At 40.7% G+C, this 23,251-nt stretch overlaps 1 protein-coding gene across 2 annotated transcripts in view; it reads right to left on the bottom strand.

Moving 5' to 3' along the window:
* NEGR1 (neuronal growth regulator 1) overlaps window positions 1-23,251 on the bottom strand; it is a 598,170-nt gene that overhangs the window by 187,460 nt on the left and 387,459 nt on the right. For both annotated transcript variants that reach the window (XM_077824070.1, XM_077824072.1), the window contains exon 3: window positions 17,827-17,952. In XM_077824070.1, the coding sequence (XP_077680196.1) occupies window positions 17,827-17,952 (126 nt within the window). The remainder of the gene's footprint in view (window positions 1-17,826; window positions 17,953-23,251) is intronic.

Raw genomic sequence — 23,251 nt, 5'->3', positions numbered from 1 at the left:
CTCCTCTGGCACAGTGGAACGCTCTGTAATAAGGTTTCAGAGTAACAGCCGTGTTAGTCTGTATTCGCAAAAAGAAAAGGAGTACTTGTGGCACCTTAGAGACTAACCAATTTATTTGAACATGAGCTTTCGTGAGCTACAGCTCACTTCATCGGATGTACACAGTATGCATCCGATGAAGTGAGCTGTAGCTCACGAAAGCTCATGCTCAAATAAATTGGTGAGTCTCTAAGGTGCCACAAGTACTCCTTTTCTTTCTGTAATAAGGGTAAAGCACATCTATGCACGATACAGACCTTTCTCGGTGGCCAGTCTGAGACTCTGGGATAAACTCCCCCAGGAACTAAGGACAATCACAAAACACACTGTCACAGTTGCAGGGTAACTGAATCTGTATCCCCACTCTGTATTCCACTACAGGAGTGTCCAGTCATATCTCAGGCCTCTAACCATCACCTGTCTCTGGGGAGGGGGCCATGTGCCTTCTGACAACGGGTTTTAAGGCTGCATGCAGCCCCATGTCATACATGTACTGCGATATCCCCAGCAAGCCAGTCTGCTTAACAGCCAACAGATGTTTTTGGCTTTCTCTCTAAAGACAATTAGTGTTTTTACCAGTGACCACATAGCTCTTCCAAAGCAAAGTACATATATTATGAGAGCAAAAGCATCACAGAGGAAAAACGTAAAAACAATAAAAGGATTAAACCCTCACTAAACATACTAGGAATTTCTCATCTTCTGCATGGGGAGTCTGGTAGGACAAAAGTCTTTCCAACCCTTCTGCAGGGGTTAGGGCCACCCTAGGACCTAAGGTCCTGTCTGTTTGCTGAATCAGAAGAATCAGAGTCTGTTTAAATTCAGCTTTTTATACCAGAAATCTTGCTTTGTCTCCCAGGCTCTTGAAAACAGACAAACAGATAAAACTAATCTCCCCATTCCCCGGCAAGGTCAAGCTTGAAAGGCTGGGCTTTTACATAACTAGTGCTGAAGGATGTAGTGAGGTGGAGTGGTCTCTCACTGAGCTAGAGGGGAGGGGCTACTCTCGGATCCCTGGTGGGCAGAGCCAGGCCAGGCCCACCACTCCTGCCGAAAGCTAAGGGATGTGACAGGAAGTTTAAGAGGTGGAGTCTCTAGCTCAGTTGAGCCTGAGACAGGGAAGGAGATGGATGTCCCAAGCCTGCTGCAGGCCCCAGGCCCTGCTACCAAGCAATGAACACCTTGACTCCAGAGGAAACTGAGAGCGGAGAGGAGCAACCAGGATTGCCAGCGGCCGAATACCCCAATGAGACCCCTGAAATACGGATCCCCTTGCCCAACCTAGGGTAGGAAGTAGCCGAGGGAAACCAGACATTGGTCCAGTTTTGCAGTCAGAACCCAAGTTAGTATGTTGCAGTGGGATGCCTGCTGACCTAGTGGTAGCGTTCTCCACTGCTGTCAGGACCCTGGGCTGGGACCCAGTGGAGCAGGGTGGGCCCAGGTCCCCCTATCCCTGTGGCTGCCCCACCCTTGTGGTGGTTGCCTACTCACCTTAGGCCAAGAGCCCTGCGTTTGTTGGCCATCTGCCTGAATCAGGACATCAGGTGAAAGACTGCATAGAGCCCTGCCCTGCCTAAGGACCCAAGCTCCCTAGACTATTTGATGCTCTGTCCTGTTCGAGGGCCTGGGCTCCCTAGACTGTTTGTTGCTCTGCCTGAGGGTCAGAGTTACCCGAGATACCTAGGCTGCTTTGCTGCTCTGCCCTGCCTAAGGGTCAGAGCTACCTAGACTCTTTTGCTGCTCTGGCCTACCCCGCCAAAGAGGCCTCAGGCCCTGGGACTTGATTCACTAATTCCCTAATACTTGGTGGTGCCCCAATGACATAGTGAGGCAAACTGTCCTCCCACTGAGCCAGAGGGGGAGGGGCAACCACTAACCCATCTACAGAGGATCTGCATTAACCCTCCCCCCGCCGGGATTCCCCAGGAAACCCATTTAGCAAGCCAGGAACACACAAATACACATCATCATTTGTATGGGTGCAAATACGGGCTATAAATATTCTACAGCTCATGCTGTCTGGCCCATCTGAATATAAGGGCTTTTTGAGATTTTCATGCTTTAAATATAAAGTACAATATAATCCTCAAAGATGCTGCATGTGGTTGCAATATTTGTCACACTCACCACTTCTACTTCAAGTGCCAGGAACATGTCTTTGACCTTGCCTTCTCTAACATAAATAGATAGTTGTTTTCAGTGTTGTTGTAGCTGCGTTGGTCCAATAAACAAACAGAAGTTGGTCTAATAAATTGCATTACTTCACCTACCTTGTCTCTCTTAGAAATACATAGTGACATGTATATTTAAAAAAATGAACAACTAAAACCTTATCAAAGCAAGACATTCCACTGCACATACTTCTCCCCTGGGGACAGGATGAGAGAACTAAACATGTGACAGATGTGACATGTGACTTAATGCACTACTGGAAGGCATTCAGATACCATAGTGTAATAACCTATATAGAGTAGAATAAAGTCCCTATAAAATATTAATGTCATAAATATTTAAAGTACAGTAGCATGTAGGTTTTATGTACATACATTTGTCAAGTATAATTGTCTGCAAAACGATCTAAGCTCTCAGCTTCCCCATTGACTTTCACAAAGGGGTTACGAAAGTGGTTGTCTTCCAGGAAGCCATCAATTGACCATGAGGTCCAGCACCTTGCAGTAGATTTGAAACTGAAGATTGAGACATTTACACGCTCAGAGTGCCAGCATGATGTGCTTCCTTCAGACTGGCCTATTCATTGTTGATCCTTCCTGCCATGATTTGCTACTGAAGCTTTTGTGGATTGTGGGTATGCCATTCCAATTTAGTTGCAAGGAACAGATGTTTCACCTGAAAGTTGAGTACAGTGCTAATGTCTCAGTCAAACAATTGCCCACAAGAAGAAAAATGATGGCATAAGGGAGGCATGTCATTGCCACTGCTTATCAAATTAAATCACTGAACTGTTTTACTATTGGCAGAGTTATTCTTGACTAGCAGTAAGGCTTTAAAAAGAAGCAAAGGAAGTGCCTTGTGATCACTTGGAGTACTAGACAGATGATTGGCAGCTCCAGGCTGGCAGTAGTCACTGGCCTCAGGAATTCAGACTGATGAACCAGGAAACAAATAATCCCAAAATTTAAGATACCTAGGACAAAGCAATTCAAGTGGCACCTTATCAACAATCCAACAGAGAGCCCTTTCAGATGGGACCATTTCCAAAGTACTTGAAATATCCTTGACTTGTCTTTGAATTATAAAGCTAGGAAAAGCTCGGTCTATGTCTAGTTATTTTACACAGTTGAGACTAGTATTAGTATTAGCTCTGTAGTGTTAATGACAGCCGCTGTAGAGTAATGTGGAAGTTATCAGCTTGTTATAGACTAAGAAATTGCTGTATTGAATATATTGTTTGGGATTGTGATTATATTAATGGAAGTTTAGGTACACTAACACCTATTGTATTGGTCTGTACATGCACATGCTCTATCGACTCTTGGGTATATATAATTCACTAGGTATGAGTGCTACAACTACAAAGTATAGTTTAAAAATAAAGCCACTTTTGAGTTAAAGGAAAAGAGTTGAGCATCTTAAAATATAAATTCACACATTATACAAGTCCTTGGAAATCTGATCCCCTAATTGACTTAAAGTAAAAAAAAAATCCATTTTCATTTTAAAAAAATCCATCACACATAGTTCTTACTTTTTAAACAGGATTTTTACTGTTTCTGTATTGTGCGGAAATATTCATTAAAGTTTTGAAAAAAAATATTACCCTTCAAAAACTAAATACATATGGAACAAGGTATTTTAACATTTTCACATAGTTACTGCTAATTTTAAGCCTTCTTCTTATTTTTTCAAGGTAGTTATTTTTAGCTGAAACTAAAAGCAAACAAGCTGACTTTTTTTCCATAAAATGTCAAGATTTTTGTAGTAATCTGCACCAGTGAGATTTTTGCAGGAAACAGTCTCTCTTTCTGTGTTCAGTGACTAGCAAAGACTTTTGTCCTGTAATTGAATTGAATCAACTCCTAGACTCATTCGTCCTAGACAGTTCCATCATTTGAGCGCTCTGAAGATGTATTACACTAATATATCGTCAGAACGACCAGTGTTATGATGATACATTAGTGTAATACATCTTCAGAGCTTTAGCACTGTCCAGAAACAATAGGGCTAGTATTGGATTCAGTTCAATCATGGTGTGCACACCCACACACACAAGAGCAGAAGGCGGGGGTCGGGGAGAGGGGTGAAGAGAGACTGGAGTTTGCTAATAAGGGGTGGGGAATCACAGCATGAAAATGGAAAAAAAAACCTACCTCCAAAACATCAGACTGCCAATATTATTGAACTGCAAATAGTGTATTACAGGCAATGGAGAGTGAACTGGCTGTGAATATTCTGCTTTGCAGGTGTTTATTATTCTGCTGTTATCATGAGCTATACTGTAGATGGCTCAGGTAGTGGTGCCTGTTGTTAAGGATGCCCAACACTTTCCATTGTAAGACCCTGTTTTCTGGTGCTTATAACTCTGACAGACTTTAAGCCTTTGAGCTTAAATTTCCCATGCTGTTTGTCTGTCAAAGGCTGATTTATTTTATTTTTATATTTTATTTTATTTTTTTAAACTTCAGCAAAAATGGTTCATCTGTTTCTCAGAACAAGTTATTTTGCCAACGTTAACATTTTTTACAATAATTTCTTTCTCTTTAGTGCCTCCTTGCTTTGGCACAGGGACTTGAAATTTGGCAAGGGGATCATCCTTGGTGATCAGGGATGTGCCCTTTGTTCTTTCCATGAAAATCTGTCAAAATTTAGGCAAGTTATGAGCATCTGAAAAATCTCAGTTTGTGCCCACTCAGCAGAGACTTGTTAAGATTTGGCAGCTAAATTCTCTGAAGATTTCATCTACACAGAGAATGTGCCATTAACTCTCAGCTCCTGTGTCTCAATGTATTGTTCATGAGTCATCCCCACACAGCAACTGAGTGAGACCACCTTGTGAGAGGAGACTCAAAGAGATTGCCTTGTTTAGCCTAACCAAAAGAAGGCTGGGGGACATATGATTTCTCTCTATAAATACATCAGAGGGATAAATACCAGGGGGAGAGAGGAGTTATTTAAGTTAAACGCCAATGTGGACACAAGAACAGATGGCTTGTAAACTGGCCATCAACAAGTTTAGGTCTGAAATTAGATAAAGATTTCTAACTATCAGAGCAGTGATGTTCTGGAACAGCCTTCCAAAGCGAACAATGGGGGGCAAAAAACCTAAGTGGCTTCAAAACTGAGCTTGATAAGTTTATGGAGGGGATGGTGTGATGGGACTGCCTATGATGGTATGTGGCCCATCGGCGAATGCCAGTAGCAAACATCCCTAACTGCTGGAGACAGGACACGGGATAGGGAGGGCTCTGAATTACTACAGAGTATTCTTTCTGAGGTGTCTACCTAATGGGTCTTACCCACATGATCAAGGTCTAAATGATCACCATATCTGGGGTCAGGAAGTAATTTTCCCCTGGGTAAGATTGGCTGAGACCCTGGAGGTTTTCACCTTCCTCTAAAGCATAGGGCACAGGTCACTTGCAGGTTTAAACTAATGTAAATGGTGAATTCTCTGTAGCTTGAAATCTTTAAATCATGATTTGAGGACTTCAGTAACTCAGCCAGAGGTTAGGGGTCTATTTCAGGAGCGGGTGAGGTTGCGTGGCTTGCAAAGTGCAGGACGTCCGACTAGATCAGTGGCTTTCCAGACTACTGTACTCCTTTCAGGAGTCTCATTTATCTTGCATACCCCCAAGTTTCACCTAACTTAAAAACTACTTGCTCATAAATCAATTGAACTAAAATAGTGTACTTACATGTCAGTGTATAGTATATAAAGCACTATAAACAAGACATTGTACTGACTTCACTTGTGCTTTTTATGTAGCTTGTTGTAAAACTAGGCAAATATCTAGATGTATCCCCTGGAAGACCTCTGTGTATCTCCAGGGGTACACATATCCCTTGTTGAGAACCACTGGACTAGATGATCATGATGGTCCCTTCTGACCTTAATATCTATCAGTCTGTGAGGATTTCTCCAACAATTTCTTTCCTGTTAGACAGGAACTGCTGTGTTGCCAGGCTTTAGGACTGGGAGGAGGGATGCTGTTTTCCCTGTTCTCTCAATGCTCACTCCTGCAGGCAGTGAGGAGAAAGAGGAAGTAGCCTGACCTGAGTGCAGAAGGCTGAGGAGCAGGGCTGAAGGGGATGGGGAGAAGAGAGACTGTGACAAGGTTCTGTTGAAACTGTGAGAAAGAGCTGGGGAACAAAGAGTCAGAGGGAGGTGGGGTGACTGAGATGAGGAACCTGAGATGAGAAGGGGCAGAAGAGAGACTGAGACTGAGACAAACACAAGTTGGAGGGGCCAAAGGGTGGGTAACCACTAGAGAAAACTCAAATAGCTGTGCCTCATCTCCTTCTAGTGGATGGATCACATAGAGGATGACAACCTACTACTACTAGTCAGCTCAAGTGGCAGATGACTGTGCTATGCATCTAAACATTTTAATTCTGCTGATGAACTATGAGGGTGTGAATATGTTTCCAACATGGTCTACTCTGTTTTTTCAATTTGCTTTTTAAAAACCTAGGAAATACATCCAAAAAGTACATTAAAAAACATTCCATTTGAGAAATCAAGCACACAAAAGTTAGGAAATGCCAGAATTAAGGGTGCTTGTATAAACTTTAATAGAGTCTTCTATAACATGATCACAAACTATGTATTCCGTAGGGCCCCGATCATTCAGCGCACCATGCATTTTTCAGTAACAGCAGGGGATCTTGACAGATTTGCAACTGCCAGCTTCATCCAACCCTTTTTGTCTCACCACCAGTCACAATCTTCTTGTTTTACCTTCTCCATCCCCCAAACCCCAAAAGAGTGAGAAAAGAGAAGCATATCTGAAAACCTTGTGCATGTATAAAAGAAATAGCTGCCAAAGCAACTTTTTGAAAGAAGAGGAGGAACTGCAGATCATCTCCTTCCCTTGCTCACTTGGGGCATGAACCTAATCAGTGGAGTGGATCAGGCCCTTTCAAAATTACTTCCTCATGGTATTTAGATAGGGGTCCACTTTCCGTGTACAACTCCTCTTAGTAACATTTGCAGTGCTTGCTTTCCAAAGATGGTAATATAACAAGTATGGTGTGAAAACAACTGTTTAAAACTAGCATTATGTTTCAGACAGACCTTAATTCTTTAAGATTTTGGTTTCACTCTTAAACTATGGATGTTAAACTTTGCTCTTAAATGTCAGAACAAAATAAATATCTCCAATTTAATCAAATGACATTTCAACAATACGAGAATTTCAGATTACAAACTACAGTTTCACATTCCTTTTGGCGTTTCACTGTTTGTGTAGATTTTGTGGATTTACATAATGGGTTTGTATAATGAATATTTATATAATGAATTCATTTACATAATGACTAAGTTAAACATTCACCATAAAGATTACAGGCCAATAATTTATGTACTAAGTTAAAAAACATCTTTAAATATATTTTATTTTCATTCACATTAACATTTTATTTTATCTCTTGTTCAAAAAATTGTATAAGACCTCATCTAAGTAGAGGCTGCATTGAGGCAAACCATGATAACTTTTCTGAATTAGACTACATTGAATCATTTGTATACAGAGATTTCAGTATCTTACCTTTTAGTAACAGCTTTGACAAACAATTCCAGAATCTTTTAAATATAATTCTTTATTATTTAACGCTGTATTCTTGTTCTGATGTATGCAAGCCTCACTATTGTCAGTGGGAGTTCTAGGAGAGAACTGATGAAAAATATGAAGGGCAAATGAACCTTAGCTCTAGATAAACTCAATTTGCAGAAATTAGGATGCAAACACAAAAGAGAAAACTAGTGTTTGCAAATATCCTGTACTTTTTTTCCTAATAAATCGGGGCATATCTTTCACTTTTTAATTGATTTTAGTGCTGTTTGTAACTGTTTATATTTTAAAATATGTGCTCCAATACAGTACAGCTACATTGTTACCTCAAAAGAAAATTACTTCAACAATTTATACAACAGACTACCAGACAGAATATAATCTGTTGGGTTTCCAGGGCTGCTTGTTTCTATATTGTCATGGAATTATTTCACAGAGTTTCTGGGCCTTCCTCCTCTCCCACAGACCAGTCCTAAATCCTCTATCCTTATCCCAGAGAAAACAGAGCCATGACAATAGTAAATCAGCTACAATACATTCAAACTCTATTTCAGTTCTCTGCCAAGAGAGATTTATCAGTGTTTGCTCCTTGTAAGAAGTGGGGTTAAATGCAGCTGGAAGCCGAAATAAATTAGCCATATTATGATTAAGCTTCATTATCCTAGACAATATTCACATAAACGCAAGTTAATTAAGATCAGTTACTTATTCTACCGTAAGTGTGGGTTTTTTTGAGATACTTTGTCCACACAGACTTCACTCTTGGTATACATATGCCCCAGTGCCTGAGATTAGATTCTTTTGAATAGCAGTGTCCCGGCCATCCTCTCGCTTCCCATGGCCACAGTTATAAAGGACAGGGTGCAACCTGCAGTCATTCCTTAGTTAATTAGAATTCCATAAGAATAGGACTCAGCTAATGAGGATGGAGGGTGGGTTGTGGAATCTTTGGAAAGCACATCTCAAAGAACCATACTTACTGTAGGGTTAGTAACTTTTCTTTCTCTCAGTGATTGTCCACATAGAGTCCACTGCTGGTGTCCAACAATCACATGCCAATTCACCTGGATATGGGCAAGAGGAGTCCTATTTGAATAGAGATTCCGGGACCATCTTACTGACACTAGCATCTGAGCTGGATACTGGAACCAGGAAATAGAGAGTGGTAAATGTGTGTCTAGAACTCCATGTTGCTGCCTTACACATTTCTGATGTGAGGATGCTACCCAGACGTGCTGCAGAAGCTGCTGCAGTCTTAGTATAATGAGCCCTAATTTGTCCAGGGACAGTCTCTTTAGCAATATCATAATACGACAATCTGAGACCCACTTGGACAGCCTCTGAGATGATTGCCTCTCCAAGGGCTGTCCCTTAACCTGCTCAGCAAAAGCACAAAAAGTTTAGATGTACACCTGGGCAGCTTGGTCCTCTCTAAATAAAAATACCAGGCTCTCATGACTTCAGTGTGGGGAGTTTCATTTCACCTGTGGCAGAATCAGTTTAGGGAGAAAAAACAGGAGTAAACAGACTGATTGATGTGAAAGTCAATGGTTACTTTAGGCGGAAACCTCAGATGACATCTAAGGGTGACTGTCCTTACAAAAGAACATGTCAGGGGGCCTGAATCTCCCCTATTTTCCTAGTTGATGTGATGTCTACTAGAAGGCAGTTTTCATAGACAGGTGATAAGCGGAGCACGTAGTCATAAGCTTAAATAGGAAACCCATCAGTCCAGTCAAAACCAGGTTAAGATTGCAAGAAGGAAGGAGTTCCCTGACCGGTGGGAAAACATGGGTGAGCCCTTTTAGAAATGTCACCAGAGCTGGATAAGTGAAGATCATGTGGCCTTGAATGGGAGGGTGACTAGCAGAGATTGCTTCCAAGTACACCCTTATAAAACTGAGGGACAATCCCAATTGTTTCAGGGAAAGTAATTATTCCAGAATTGCAGAAATTGAAGTTGTCAATGGTGAAAATTTTTGCTGAACTATCCAAACAGAAAAATCTCTTCCATTTGGCCTTGTATATCAGTCTGATTAAAGGTTTCCTGTTGTTAGCAAATGAACCAGACTCTCTATGATTCTTTGTATTCCCATAATTCTTTGTATATAAAACCCCGTGATTCTTTGAACAAAGTGTGTTGTAGCTATAATTCTAGTTTTTGTGCTTCTAGGGACTTTGTACTTAGGTTAATATAGTGTGTGACTAAGTGGTGGAATGTATATAATATTTTTACCCTGACCCTATTGACCCATGGAGAATTGTCCAGATATCCAGAAAAAGACTACTTGTGATTTATAAGGGATACGTGTTATTAAAAATGTCTTCGATGATTGATAAAAATGGCCCATTGAGGGATGTTTCAGCTTATTAGGAACTACCTGTTGCCACATATGTTTTCTACAATAAGAATAGAAAGAGGTTTAATGTTTTCTGAAGGGAGTTGTACATGCTGAGAGGATTTTCCCCATATCATCCAATCATCAAGTTAGGGGTACACCTGTATTCCTTGTATCCTCAGTTACTCAGCAATGACTGCCAGAACTTTGGTGAAGACTTATGGAGCTAAAGTGTAGGACTCTGTACTGACAGTGAGATTTGTGAGCTAAGAATCTCAGGTACTTCCTGTGAACTGGGTATACTGAAAGGTGGCAGTATGTGTTTTTTAAGTTGAGAGCCACAAAATAATCACAAGATCCAAGGAAGGGATTATGGAGACTAGGGTAACTATCTGGAATTTGAAACAATGGATGAAGGCCTTGAGATATCTATGGGCCCCATTTTCTTCTTTGGGACTAGGAAATAGTGGGAATAAAATCCTTTGCTCGTGAACTTATTCCACTGCTCCCAGCAGTATAAGGGAATCTACCAGATGCTTCAACAGTGTCTCATGACAAGGATCCTTGAAAAGGGATGGAGAAGGTGGGCTTCCACAGCTTGAAACTGGGGTGGGGTACCCTATGCTGACTATTTTGAGGACCTACCAGTCCGAGGTTATTCCAGTCCATGTCTGCTGGAGGAGGAAAGCAGTTGCCAGTGGATGGGTTGAATGGAAGAGGATCCAAAGGTGCTCCAGTCAGGCTCCAAACATGCACCTCAAAACAGGTTCTTTCTAGAAGCCCCAGAATGTGGGGCAGCGAAGACAACAGAAAGGGCTACCACCAATGAAATTGCTGTCTCCTGCTTGGGGGCTTGGAGGACCACTGTTGCTGATAATAGGTATGCTGTCATCTCTGTCTGTAGAAAGACTCTTGTCTCTGGCATTTTCTCTTTCGGACTTAGGCATACAGGCTCAAGGATCTTAGAGTTGTCCTAGAGTCTTTGAGCATATGGAGGTATTAAATAGCTTGTTGCCTTCAACTGGAACTTGGATCTCTTTAGGGAATCCTAATGCCTGCAGCTAGAAAGATCTCTTCATAGCTACAGCAATAGCCATTGTCCTACCCACAATATCAGAGGCACCTAGTGCAGCTCGTGATGCCACTTGAGCAGTCAGCCTGGCTTCAGCCATGAGAGATCTTTATTTCTTATGCTGATGCTTCTGCTTCAGAAGCCTCACTAAAAAGTCTGTCCCAAGAAGGAAGTTGTATTTTGAAAGTAGCACTTGATAGTTCATTACTCTCATCTGGAGGCTCACTGAAGAACATATTTTCCTCCCAAAGATTCTTTGGATCTTTCTCCTAAAGGATAGATTTATGCTGACCTTGTTGCCTTGATTTTTTCCTGAGCTGCTTGAATAATCAGGGTATCAGATATTGATAAAAATATTCAAAACCCTTAGTGGATACTTGGTATCTTCTGTTAGCACTTTTAGAAATTGCTAGAATTGAGCCAGACGTATGCCAGATCACTTTGGCAGGTTCAAGCAGTCCATAACTGATGGCCACAGCCTGACACTAAAAGTAGAATGTTGCAGAATATCCTGAGCTTCTCTTGTATGGGCTCTAGTGGGATATCCAGTATCTCCACCATTCTTTTTAGCAAGTCCTGAAAGACTTTTGTTTTATCCATAAGCCCTGGAGGAGGAATAATGACTACAACTGGGAAGGAAGATGAGATGGTGGCAGATAGCTGATGCTGTGGATCAGAAGAGCAATCATCACCATTATATTCCTCCTCACCCTCCATTAGTAGAGGATGGGACAGGAGAGGAGCTTAAGAAAATGGGACCGCTGTATTCATAGATTCATAGAGTCATAGATATTTAGGTCAGAAGGGACCATTATGATCATCTAGTCTGACCTCCTGCACAACGCAGGCCACAGAATTTCACCCACCACTCCTGCGAAAAACCTCTCACCTATGTCTGAGCTATTGAAGTCCTCAAATTGTGGTTTAAAGACTTCAAGGAGCAGAGAATCCTCCAGCAAGTTACCCATGCCCCATGCTACAGAGGAAGGCGAAAAACCTCCAGGGCCTCTTCCAATCTGCCCTGGAGGAAAATTCCTTTCCGACCCCAAATATGGCGATCAGCTAAACCCTGAGAATATGGGCAAGATTCATCAGCCAGATACTACAGAAAATTCTCTCCTGGGTAACTCATATCCCACCCCATCTAATATCCCACTGCAACTTGAGACCATTAGTACTTGTTCTGTCATCTGGTACCACTGAGAACAGTCTAGATCCATCCTCTTTGGAACCCCCTTTCAGGTAGTTGAAAGCAGCTATCAAATCTCCCCTCATTCTTCTCTTCTGCAGACTAAATAATCCCAGTTTCCTCAGCCTCACCTCATAAGTCATGTGCTCCAGCCCCCTAATCATTTTTGTTGCCCTCCGCTGGACGTTTTCCAATTTTTCCACATCCTTCTTGTAGTCTGGGGCCCCAAAGTGGACACAGTACTCCAGATGAGGCCTCACCAATGTCGAATAGAGAGAAATGATCACGTCCCTTGATCTGCTGGCAATGCTCCTACTTATACATCCGAAAATGCCAGGGCACACTGTTGACTCACATCCAGCTTCCCGTCCACTGTAACCCCTAGATCCTTTTCTGCAGAACTGCTGCCTAGCCACTTGGTCCCTAGTCTGTAGCAGTGCATGCAATTCTTCCCTCCTAAGTGCAGGACTCTGCACTTGTCCTTGTTGAACCTCATCAGATTTCTTTTGGCCCAATCCTCTAATTTGTCGAGGGCCCTCTGTATTCTATCCCTTCCCTCCAGTGTATCTACCTCTCCTCCCAGTTTAGTGTCATTTGCAAACTTGCTGAGGGTGCAACCCATGCCGTCCTCCAGATCATTTAATGAAGATATTGAACAAAACCAGCCCCAGGACCGACCCTTGGGGCACTCCGCTTGATACCAGCTGCCAACTAGACATGGAGCCATTGATCACTACCCATTGAGCCCGACGATCTAGCCAGCTTTCTATCTACCTTATAGTCCATTCTTCCGCCCATACTTCTTTAACTCGCTGGCAAGAATACTCTGGGAGACCTTGTCAAAAGCTTTGTTAAAGTCAAGGAATAACACATCCACCGCTTTCCCCTCATCCACAGAGCCAGTTATCTTGTCATAGAAGGCAATTAGGTTAGTCAGGCATGACTTGTCCGTGGTGAATCCATGCTGACTGTTCCTGATCACTTTCCTCTACTCAAAGTGCTTCAAAATTGATTCCTTGAGGAACTGCTCCATGATTTTTCCAGGGACTGCGGTGAGGCTGACTGGCCTGTTGTTCCCCAGATCCTCCTCCTTCCCTTTTTAAAAGATGGGCACTACATTAGCCTTTTTCCAGTCATCCGGGACCTCCCCCAATCACCATGAGTTTTCAAAGACAATGGCCAATGGCTCTGCAATCACACCCGCCAACTCCTTTAGCACCCTCGGATGCAGTGCATCCAGCCCCATGGACTTGTGCTCGTTCAGCTCTTCTAAATGTATTGCTGGTTGCTGAGTCAATGGATGAGCTGGTTATGACACTTAAAGCCCAGGAAAGCTCAGTGGAAAAGTCAGCCCAAAATTTAGTTGATGTAAAACCAAAATTATTCCCGGTGGCAATTTCAAACACACTGAGGACTCTAGCATCTTTGTGGGTGATCATCCAGTCATGACTATTGGTGATTTCACCGACCTCGGCTCTGTTGTCAATAACATGAGTAGCAGCAAGTAAGAACCTGAAGTCTGCACTGCATATGTTATCAGTACCTCATCAGGAATGTCTTTCACAAATTGAACACACTGGTAAATAGCAATATGACGCTTCAGTGCTAAAGAGCTTTAATGTTTCAGTGATAAGTATTCTGACCTATGGGACAAGCACCACACTGTCAAGATTGAAAAGAAGTTGGACACTATCTCAAAATGACTGAAAACATCAACTGGAACAAAATTCAAGCTGAAAGACAAGATAGCCCTCCTAACTAAACTGTATTGCTTTCTCAAATGATCAGTCTACGCTCCCTAAGGTTCTAAAGTCATCTGCTCCAAACATGTTTCAACTTCCCTGAGAGAATCATCTTTGACTTTGACCCAATGAAAGCAGAATGGAAAAGACTCCCTGGAAGACCTAAAACATGATGGCTGGACAGTGTTAACAGACACCTGTGCCTTACAGGTATCCTATCCCATAACACACCAATTTTGGCTCAGGACAGAACATCATAGAGGCACATAATGCATTTGGTGTCCTCTGTGCTGTCCAAGCAACAGCATGAGAACTAGCCTAGCCTAACAAGGGAGCAATACCTTGTGGATAATATGCAATGAACAAGAAGGGTCTGGATGCTTCTCCTTCCAGAAACCATTAACACTACTTGGCTAAAAGATTTATAGATTGTGTGGCCAAAAGGGACTATAATGATCTCTAGGATGACCTTCTGTGTCACACGAGCCATAAAATTTCATCAAGTCCATATGTTCTAGCTCATCTAGAAGTTACCTTTTAGAAAGACAAGCAAGAGTCTTTCACAAGCAATCCAGTGTATTGCCTCCCACATGGACTGAGTGCACTGGTTCTGCTGCCCTCCAAGTCTCTGGCTGCACACAAGCTCATGACCCAAATTTTGATTGCAAACACAAATATGCTATAACTGGCGGGAGGTAGCTCTAACAATAATATTTACTGATATATATTTTAATACTATTATACTGTATTATACTGTATAGACTACATAGTTACATATTTATTATTATTTTTTCAGAGCTGTTGTCTGTATTTGACTATTGGTAGTTTAGAAAATACATTTTATCCAGTTAAATGAATTACAGAGAGCATGCAAGTTACATTGCAGTAAGCAGTAATTAGTCAACTTCTTTATTGCCATTTGGGGCTTGGTTAACCTTGCCTATTCTGAGGAATTATTTTTTCTGAACATTGTTCACTCCTGATTCCTCTTAAACAGGCAAGGTTAACCAAAACTCAAATGGCAATAAAGAAGTTGACCTAGAATGTAAAATTAAAATCTATGTGACAAGTTTTAATTAAAACACAACCAAAGCACTGCTCCTCTCTTGAAAAGATAAATAGCTTAGCCAATGGGGTTGCAAGGGATTGCATCTAAAATAAAAAATACCAATTAGAAGCACTTATAAGACATTAGCAAGATGGCAGTAGGGTTCAGCTAATGTAATTCATTTTTTCAGGGAACCCTAGGGAGTTCATTTTTAAAGCAACTTCATATATAAAGCTACCATTCTAAAGTCTCCCCAAGGTTTCTGATACTATTTTGATTGACATTTAGTTATAAACCATCTTTATGATGCAACTGATATTTTCTAGTTTATTAGTAGTCACTTGAAATAGTTTTCATTGTCATTGTTTTAAAGGCCAATAGTAACTTTTTCAAATCTTGTTTTGTAAAGCAAACTACTGCTCAGACTCACTTTTAGGCACACTATGCTATGTTCCACCACATACAGTAATTAATTGCCATTACTCTGGTCAGTGTAGGAACACATTCATTTATCCATTCTAAATGAAAATCATCCAAACATTTGACTAAGCAATCAGATGTAATGCCAAGTAATGTGATCTCTCCAGCAACCTTTCAAACTAAATAATTAATGTGGAAGTAAATAAAAGGAAACATAATATTTTAGTTACAGAACAATCATTACATCAGTCTTATACTCCAGTAATGACAGGTTTCAGAGTAGCAGCCGTGTTAGTCTGTATCTGCAAAAAGAAAAGGAGTACTTGTGACACCTTAGAGACTAACCAATTTATTTGAGCATAAGCTTTCGTGAGCTACAGCTCCGATGAAGTGAGCTGTAGCTCACAAAAGCTTATGCTCAAATAAATTGTTAGTCTCTAAGGTGCCACAAGTACTCCTTTTCTCTTTATTCTCCAGTAATGTGACATTCAGTGACAGCATACTCCCAAACAACTCAATGGTTTTCAGAAAAGTTCTTTGAAATGAGTGAGAGAGTAGAACAGACCCTTTATGTTTAAAATAAATAAAAATATCCACATAAAAACATTCCAGATCCAGCACCAATGCTGTGTACCACTTTCATCTGGCAGTGGAGGGCAATCCTGCTAGACATAAAACACAGAGGATTGTCAGAGCCAAAGCTCTGCAACACGGAAGTGAAGTTCCTTCAGCAGTCAGCAGCAGAGAGAGACAGGAACTGAAACAGCTGAGGAGTGGAACTCCCTTATACAGCCTCAGGCACTGAAAGCTTGAAGGAGTTAGTGTACTTGAGCACTCCTCAATGAACACAACTTGCAATAAGGTGCTCTTGCCATCAGTGGGAATATAGAGAGGCCCCCAAAGAATATTTTTTCTATCATACTTAGAACAGCTTAACTCTGTTAGTCACATACAAAAATTACTTAAAAAATATAAAAAGAACTCTTTTCAGAGTGGTAGCTGTGTTAGTCTGTATCAGCAAAAAGAACGAGGAGTCCTTGTGGCACCTTAGAGACTAACAAATTTATGTGAGCATAAGCTTTCGTGGGCTAAAACCCACTTCATCGGATGCATGTAGTGGAAAATACAGTAGGAAGATACATATATATACACACAGAGAACATGAAAAAATGGGTGTTGCCATACACACTATAATGAGAGTGGTTAATTATGTGAGCTATTATCAGCAGGGGAAAAAAAACTTTTGTAGTGATAATCAGGATGGCCCATTTCCAACAGTTGACAAGAAGGTGAGAATAACAGTGTGGGGCGGGGGAGAATAAGCATGGGGAAATAGTTTTACTTTGTGTAATGACCCATCCACTCCCAGTTGAAGCCTAATTTAATGGTATCCAGTTTGCAAATTAATTCCAATTCAGCAGTCTCTCGCTGGAGTCTGTTTTTGAATTTTTTTTTGTTGTAATATTGCGACTTTTAGGTCTGTAATCGAGTGACCAGGGAGATTGAAGTGTTCTCCAACTGGTTTTTGAATGTTATCATTCTTGATGTCTGATTTGTGTCCATTTATTCTTTTACGTAGAGACTGTCCGGTTTGGCCAATGTACAAGAACTCTGTGTGTGGAATCAGAATCACAATTATTTCTTTAGATATCATGTCTGCTTGCAATTTTTCATGTATACGTTAATTTAAAACTATTTTGATAAACTATTCTGTATAACAGCATAATCACAAGGCTCAGTGGTAGTGAAATATTAAAGAATATTAAATCAGCATGATGTAAATTTCATCTTTGTTTTTTAGGTATAGAGAACTGTGTCTGAAAGATTCCTTTGTTTTTTGAGATGTTTGATAGATTACTATGGTCAGCTGAAATGAGCATAACCTGCGAGCCGGGAACTCTCATCTTGTCTTTGACACTGACTCTCTCCTGTGTCCTTAGGCAAGTCACTTAGGTCCAGATTTTCAAAAGTAAAGTTGAATTTTTGGTATCTCAAATTGTGTGTTTAACCCTATGTCTAAGGGCTGAGTTTAACAGGTGCTGAGCACCCACAACCCTCACTGACTTCAGCTAGAGTTTTTGGGTGATCACCTTCTCTGAAAATCTGGTCCAATTGTCCTAAACTGGGCACACAAAACTAGTGGTGTCAATTCCTAATCTATAAAGGCATGAATGGCGACGGGTTTCCTGAAAGAGAGAAACTCTGGGTTAAAAATGGTTTTGTGCTTACCTGATGGAGAGATATGTCTCCAAGAAATGGAAGGCTCTGGTTTCCCACTGGCCAAGCAAGTAAGTGTAACATTGCTTCCTTCATTCACAACAATGTCAGTTGAAATACGAGATATCTTCGGAGAAACTGAAATGGAACAATGAGAAACTTTAAAAAAAAGAATTTTGCATTAGATTGAAAAAGAGTGATTCATTTCCTCCAATGTCAGACATATATCTTGAAGTCCAAACTTTTGGGATTTTTTTTTTATATAATTTTTATCTACATTGGTTTTCATGGTATTTTGCAAAGAAATCCTTGTTCAGAATTGCTTACTTCTAACCACAACTATTCCACCATTTATACAAAGGTACCGCCCATGGATCAGGATGCTCCATGTTAAACACTAGGACAACTGCAATCTGCTCCAAATTATGAAAATGTGGAATAGCTCTCAGGTTCCTAGCAATCTGCCAATGTAGCTCTTGTTTAGGCAAAATTTGGACATGCTCATGTTAGTCCATAATGGACATTAAATTAAAATGCTATTGTTCTCTGAAAAATGATTATGCAAAAATAGTACTTTCCTATTCATTCCATCTGCTGCCTGTGTGTATCTAGAGTTATATCTCCTCACATTAGTAAGTAAAGTAAGTTTTTATTGCTTTTTATGACTGTTGGTCCTGCAATGCCAATATAGCCAAGAGAGAGTGAGCTGGATTTCGTTTTCCTTTCTGTATCTTAAGCAGAATTGTTCAATAAATTCTATTTATAGGACTAATTAAAATATAATAAGGCTTCAGCAGTGTAACTGAAAGCATCAGTGAGAGCATAACTTCAAGACAATGGAGGTTTACAAGGATAAATGGGAGGGTAACATTTGGCCTGCAGAATTTTTATTACTGGTAATGATGCACAGTAAGACAAGAACCAAAGTTGACTTTTGGAATCCAGGCTGAGCTTTCACTTGTGAAGTGCTTTTTAGGTATTAACTAAGCACTTTTAGTATGGAAATCATTGAAAGATAACAACAGGGAACACCACATTGCTATTTCTGCAAACACTTTTTAGAGTACAGCCACATTCTCAATGTCAAACATGCAAAAAGCGATATATTCTGTACCTTGGTATAATGGAATCTTCTAGTAAACTTGATGAAACTCTAGTAATCGCTACATTTTTGTACCAAAAATGCAGTTTTCAAACAAAACTGTTCCATAATGCAAACATATGCTTGTATTACAGGAAAATATGATTATAATATTTCAGTTTTTTGAACAAAAATATTTACGAAGAAAAACATATTTCTTCTCTCTTGCGGACAAAATCTATTGTCTTAACTGGGCACCTCCTTTATTAAAATTGTAGTAGCAACAACCTTCATAATGACAAAAAAATACTGAAAATGTTCAGAAGATCTTGAGTATTTAGTTTATTCCCTAAATATTATTAAGGTACAGAAACATTCAAAATAGTTTGATCATATTAGTTAAAAATTCCTGATATTTCAACCCTTACTTTTGAAGCAGAAGACCAAAGGAAACCTTAAATTACATTAGAATCTCATTAATTATTACACCCTTTATGAAACAGAGCATGAATAAACAATTGTTAAAGACCAAGAATACACTATCCAAAAATGCTTTAAGTTCCTTTTCTGATAACTGCAGTTTAAAGTATTTCACATGGTTGTATACAGTACTGTTAAATATACTATAGTGTTCTATATAAGTTATTAAGTATGGAACCTCACCACAACATTATTTCATATTTGCTAAGAAGGGAGACTCATTTTTTTACATATGGATTATTGGGTTTGGCAACTAGTGAAGTCCAGGTTATTAACACTCTTCTATATGTATTATGGGACGGATTGTGACTGGACCTTTGTAGGTGCATAATACTTGAGGTGGATGCAAGGAGCCTTCTAAATTCAGTGTAGGTGGCAGCCACAACTGTAGTCCCTTGCATTCCCTGCACTAGAACAAGCAGCAGTGTTACCCCCACATCCCCAAAAGGTTTCAGGGGGAGGGTGGGCCTATGGCTCTGACCTGCACACTTGCAAGTAAGGGTTGTTGGTTCTCAAAGGTCCTGATGCAGCTCACCAATCCCTCTTCCCAAATCACACACAAGGGTCTTAGTTAAAACTAAAATCTGACCTGATGTGCACAGTGGTAAAATAGCTATAAACATATGGGGTCAAACGCTGTCACCCTTCACACTTCCTTCCATAAAGGATGGAAGTAGATTAGGGGAGCGAGTATTTAGGCTAAAACAATGGACCACACCTCTGGTCTTAAACATGGCCTTTAATTTTATTCCGCTGCTCAGTATACAGAGGACCCATATAAATTCTCTACTAGTGGGTTTCAAGAAAGCCAAACTGGAATGCCACAGTACCCCATAGTTCCCCTTCTGCTTGTGACTACATGCACCACAAATTCATGATCTGGCCCACAAATTCTTCTCAGCCAGTTACCCAGTTCAACCAAGAATAGCCGATTCAAGAATAGTTTATGATTATCCCCTCAATGTTTTTTAAAAATGGCTTGGACAGTGCCACCCCACAAACTGCATACATCAGAGACAATGAAACCAAGTTGCATTTGAGTGGGTAGCCTCTATGTTTCCTTGAGAGGAGAGGGCCACAAAAAAAATAAAATAAAATGAGCAGTTTTACATTTCTATGTTGTAAACAGTGGGATCCATAATAGCAGCAGCTGGGGCTGTGTTGTACAATTAGATTTTGTAAACATTCTTTTATCACAGTCATTTACTTGCTGAAAAGTTGCTTGAATGACTCAGCATCTGCTATATACTGTGTACCATTCTTTGCAGACATTGAATTCTGCATCAGCTAGAGACTATAAATATTGAGAATTCAGACAGAATGTGTGTCGGGCTGTCTAAGACCATAATTTACCATGAAAGAGCTAACTAACTAAATAAATAATAATAAAAAAAATAAATTAGTGCAGATATAGGTATTTACATTTCAAACTACTGTACAATTATTAACCATTTAATCCTAAAAGAAGCCATATGGGAAAGGTAAGTAGAATTCCTAAAAAAAGTAATGTCCAAGTCCCCAGGCATCTGCACTCTCTGTAGTGTTTGGAGTAAGGCAGTTCCATGCTAAAACAATAAAAGCAACTGATTAGGGCAGGCAATCGTGGGGGAACCTGTTTTGGGATGGACAGGAGGAAACAAAGGCTAGAGAGAAACAAAGGTCGGGGAAGCCATGTGACATTGCTAGCAGCAGCTCCGTAGGAAAACAGAGCCTGATAATTCTTCATAGCTGTTGCTAGGCATAGTATGAACTGAACATGAAAGCCTGAACTACCCCATAAACAACTGAGAAAGGAAGGAAGAAATGAATCCCGGAGTATGGTACATCAAGACAATACAATGTTTCTTCTACCCAAGACCTGGGGTCCAAATATCCTTGGTTTATAGAAGCATGTTCGTAAGCTGGTTGGGCTACAAATACCCTATGAGCCTCATTTATTACAAATGTAGGGTAAGATTAACTATTACATTTTGAATAGTAACCAGCATTTGATTTTGATGTTTTGAATTGCACCATTCAAAATTATTTTAACGATATATACCAGGGTAAGTTTGGTCAAATAGATCTATAAAAATTGCACAGGACAAGAATCAATAAAAATAACACAGTCCAGTTTCTTTGCCACAAGAGCCTGTGTAAGGCTGCAAAAATGCAAACAAGTCAATTTTGCAGCCTTGTACAGGCTTCCAGAATAGAGAGAGTGGATGGAGCATTTATTGAATCTGGCCTACAGATACCACATACAGACATACAGAATAACATCTTTGAAAAAATACGCTTCAGCGCTTTTCAAAACTGCACTGCATGTGAAAAGCACTACTTCTCAGTCTACACAACTCCGGAAATAAGATGGAAGTTTAACAGACATTTCTAGTTAAGAGAGACAAGGTGGGTGAGGTAATATATTTTATTGGACCAACTTTTCCTGCTGAGAGAGACAAGCTTACACAGCGCTCTTCTTCAGGTCTGGGAAATGTCCTCAGACAATCTGTTCCACCTGGTATTTAGCTATGACACTCAGAGCACATTTTCCAGACTTGAAGAAAGAGCTCTATGTTAGCTCAGAAGCCTGTCTCTGTCACGAACAGAAATTGGTCCAAGAGAAGATATTACCTCACCCACCATCTAATATCCTGGGACCAACACAGCTGCAACAACACTGCATACATTTCTAGTTTATTAATTACTTACATCATTGGGATTATTTCAGTAGCTGATTTTATCTGTGGAGACTATGTCAATCTCACTGATGGCCCACTTTGTTTATACTCTTCCACAATGTGAAGGGCTTCACAGTAAGTCTCTCTGAGCCTAGGACCTACGTGTCCAACTTCCACCAAGCATTCTGACTGATAGCCCCAGTTATTTTGCCATGTGCACATGGACATAGTCAACCAAAAGCTGCCCCCATGTGTGCACAACATAGTACTAGTAAAATACAAAGAAATAAAACCCCACAAACAGGACAGTGCGCCCTGAGTGAATACAAATGAGTTTGGGCAGATAAAATGGTCTTAGTGGTGGTGATGGGAGTGGGGAGGAATTCATGAAGTAATACAGGTTGTAACTACATTTGAAATACTTTAAATTGTTCTGCATGTATAATATTTGTTCATTAAACGAGTTGCATGTCATCAAAATGTACTTATTCCTAAATGGTGTGATGGGGCTGGGGCTCATTGGTGGTATTGCCTAGTGGTTAGGTCTCTGTGTCACAACTCTCCCCTGTCCCCAGTGTTCCCTGCCATTGGTCACTCAGACATGATGGCTGTCTCTCTTCCAATAGACAGTAACTCGGCCTCTGGTCAGGTCATCATTGAAGTCCACCCCTTTCCAGGGTAACAGTGCCCAACAAAGCACAGGAGTCCAATGTCCTCCCAAAAGGAGCTTTCTGCCCAATTCTGGGTTCCCAAAGGCCTCACACCCTTACTTCAGCACTTATAATGTCTTATCTCAAGGTGCGGGAGGTTATGCCACACTTGCGGCTGGCTGGTTATGGGAGCTCAGGCCCTCTCTCTTTATCAGGCTTCAACCCAGGGCGCTATGAGTGGCAGCAATATTAAGCCCCTAGGAGTGCTCCAAAGCTGCCTCCCTCAACCGCTTCCTACCATTTACTTTCCAACTCCAGGCTGTGGTCACAGTCTCACAAATAATCAAAGAAAAGATAAAGTAAACGGTTCCTTAACCCCTAAAGACAAACTAGTCCCTCCCCCAAATCCTGGGGGAGCTACCACTTGCAGCCCCACTCCGTGCAGCAAGGACTCCTGATGTACCCTTACTCAGGAACTCCCAGGATAGGTCCATTCTTCTACCCTATCTTCTATCCCCTCCTTTCTGAGCTATCTGGTTCTCTTCTAAATTCCTCCTCCTGCTGGA

The sequence above is a fragment of the Eretmochelys imbricata genome, chromosome 8, assembly GCF_965152235.1.
Source record: "Eretmochelys imbricata isolate rEreImb1 chromosome 8, rEreImb1.hap1, whole genome shotgun sequence".
NCBI lineage: Eukaryota > Metazoa > Chordata > Testudines > Cheloniidae > Eretmochelys > Eretmochelys imbricata.
The sequence above is the reverse complement of the archived record's forward strand: the minus strand, read 5'-3'. Positions and strand labels throughout refer to the sequence as shown.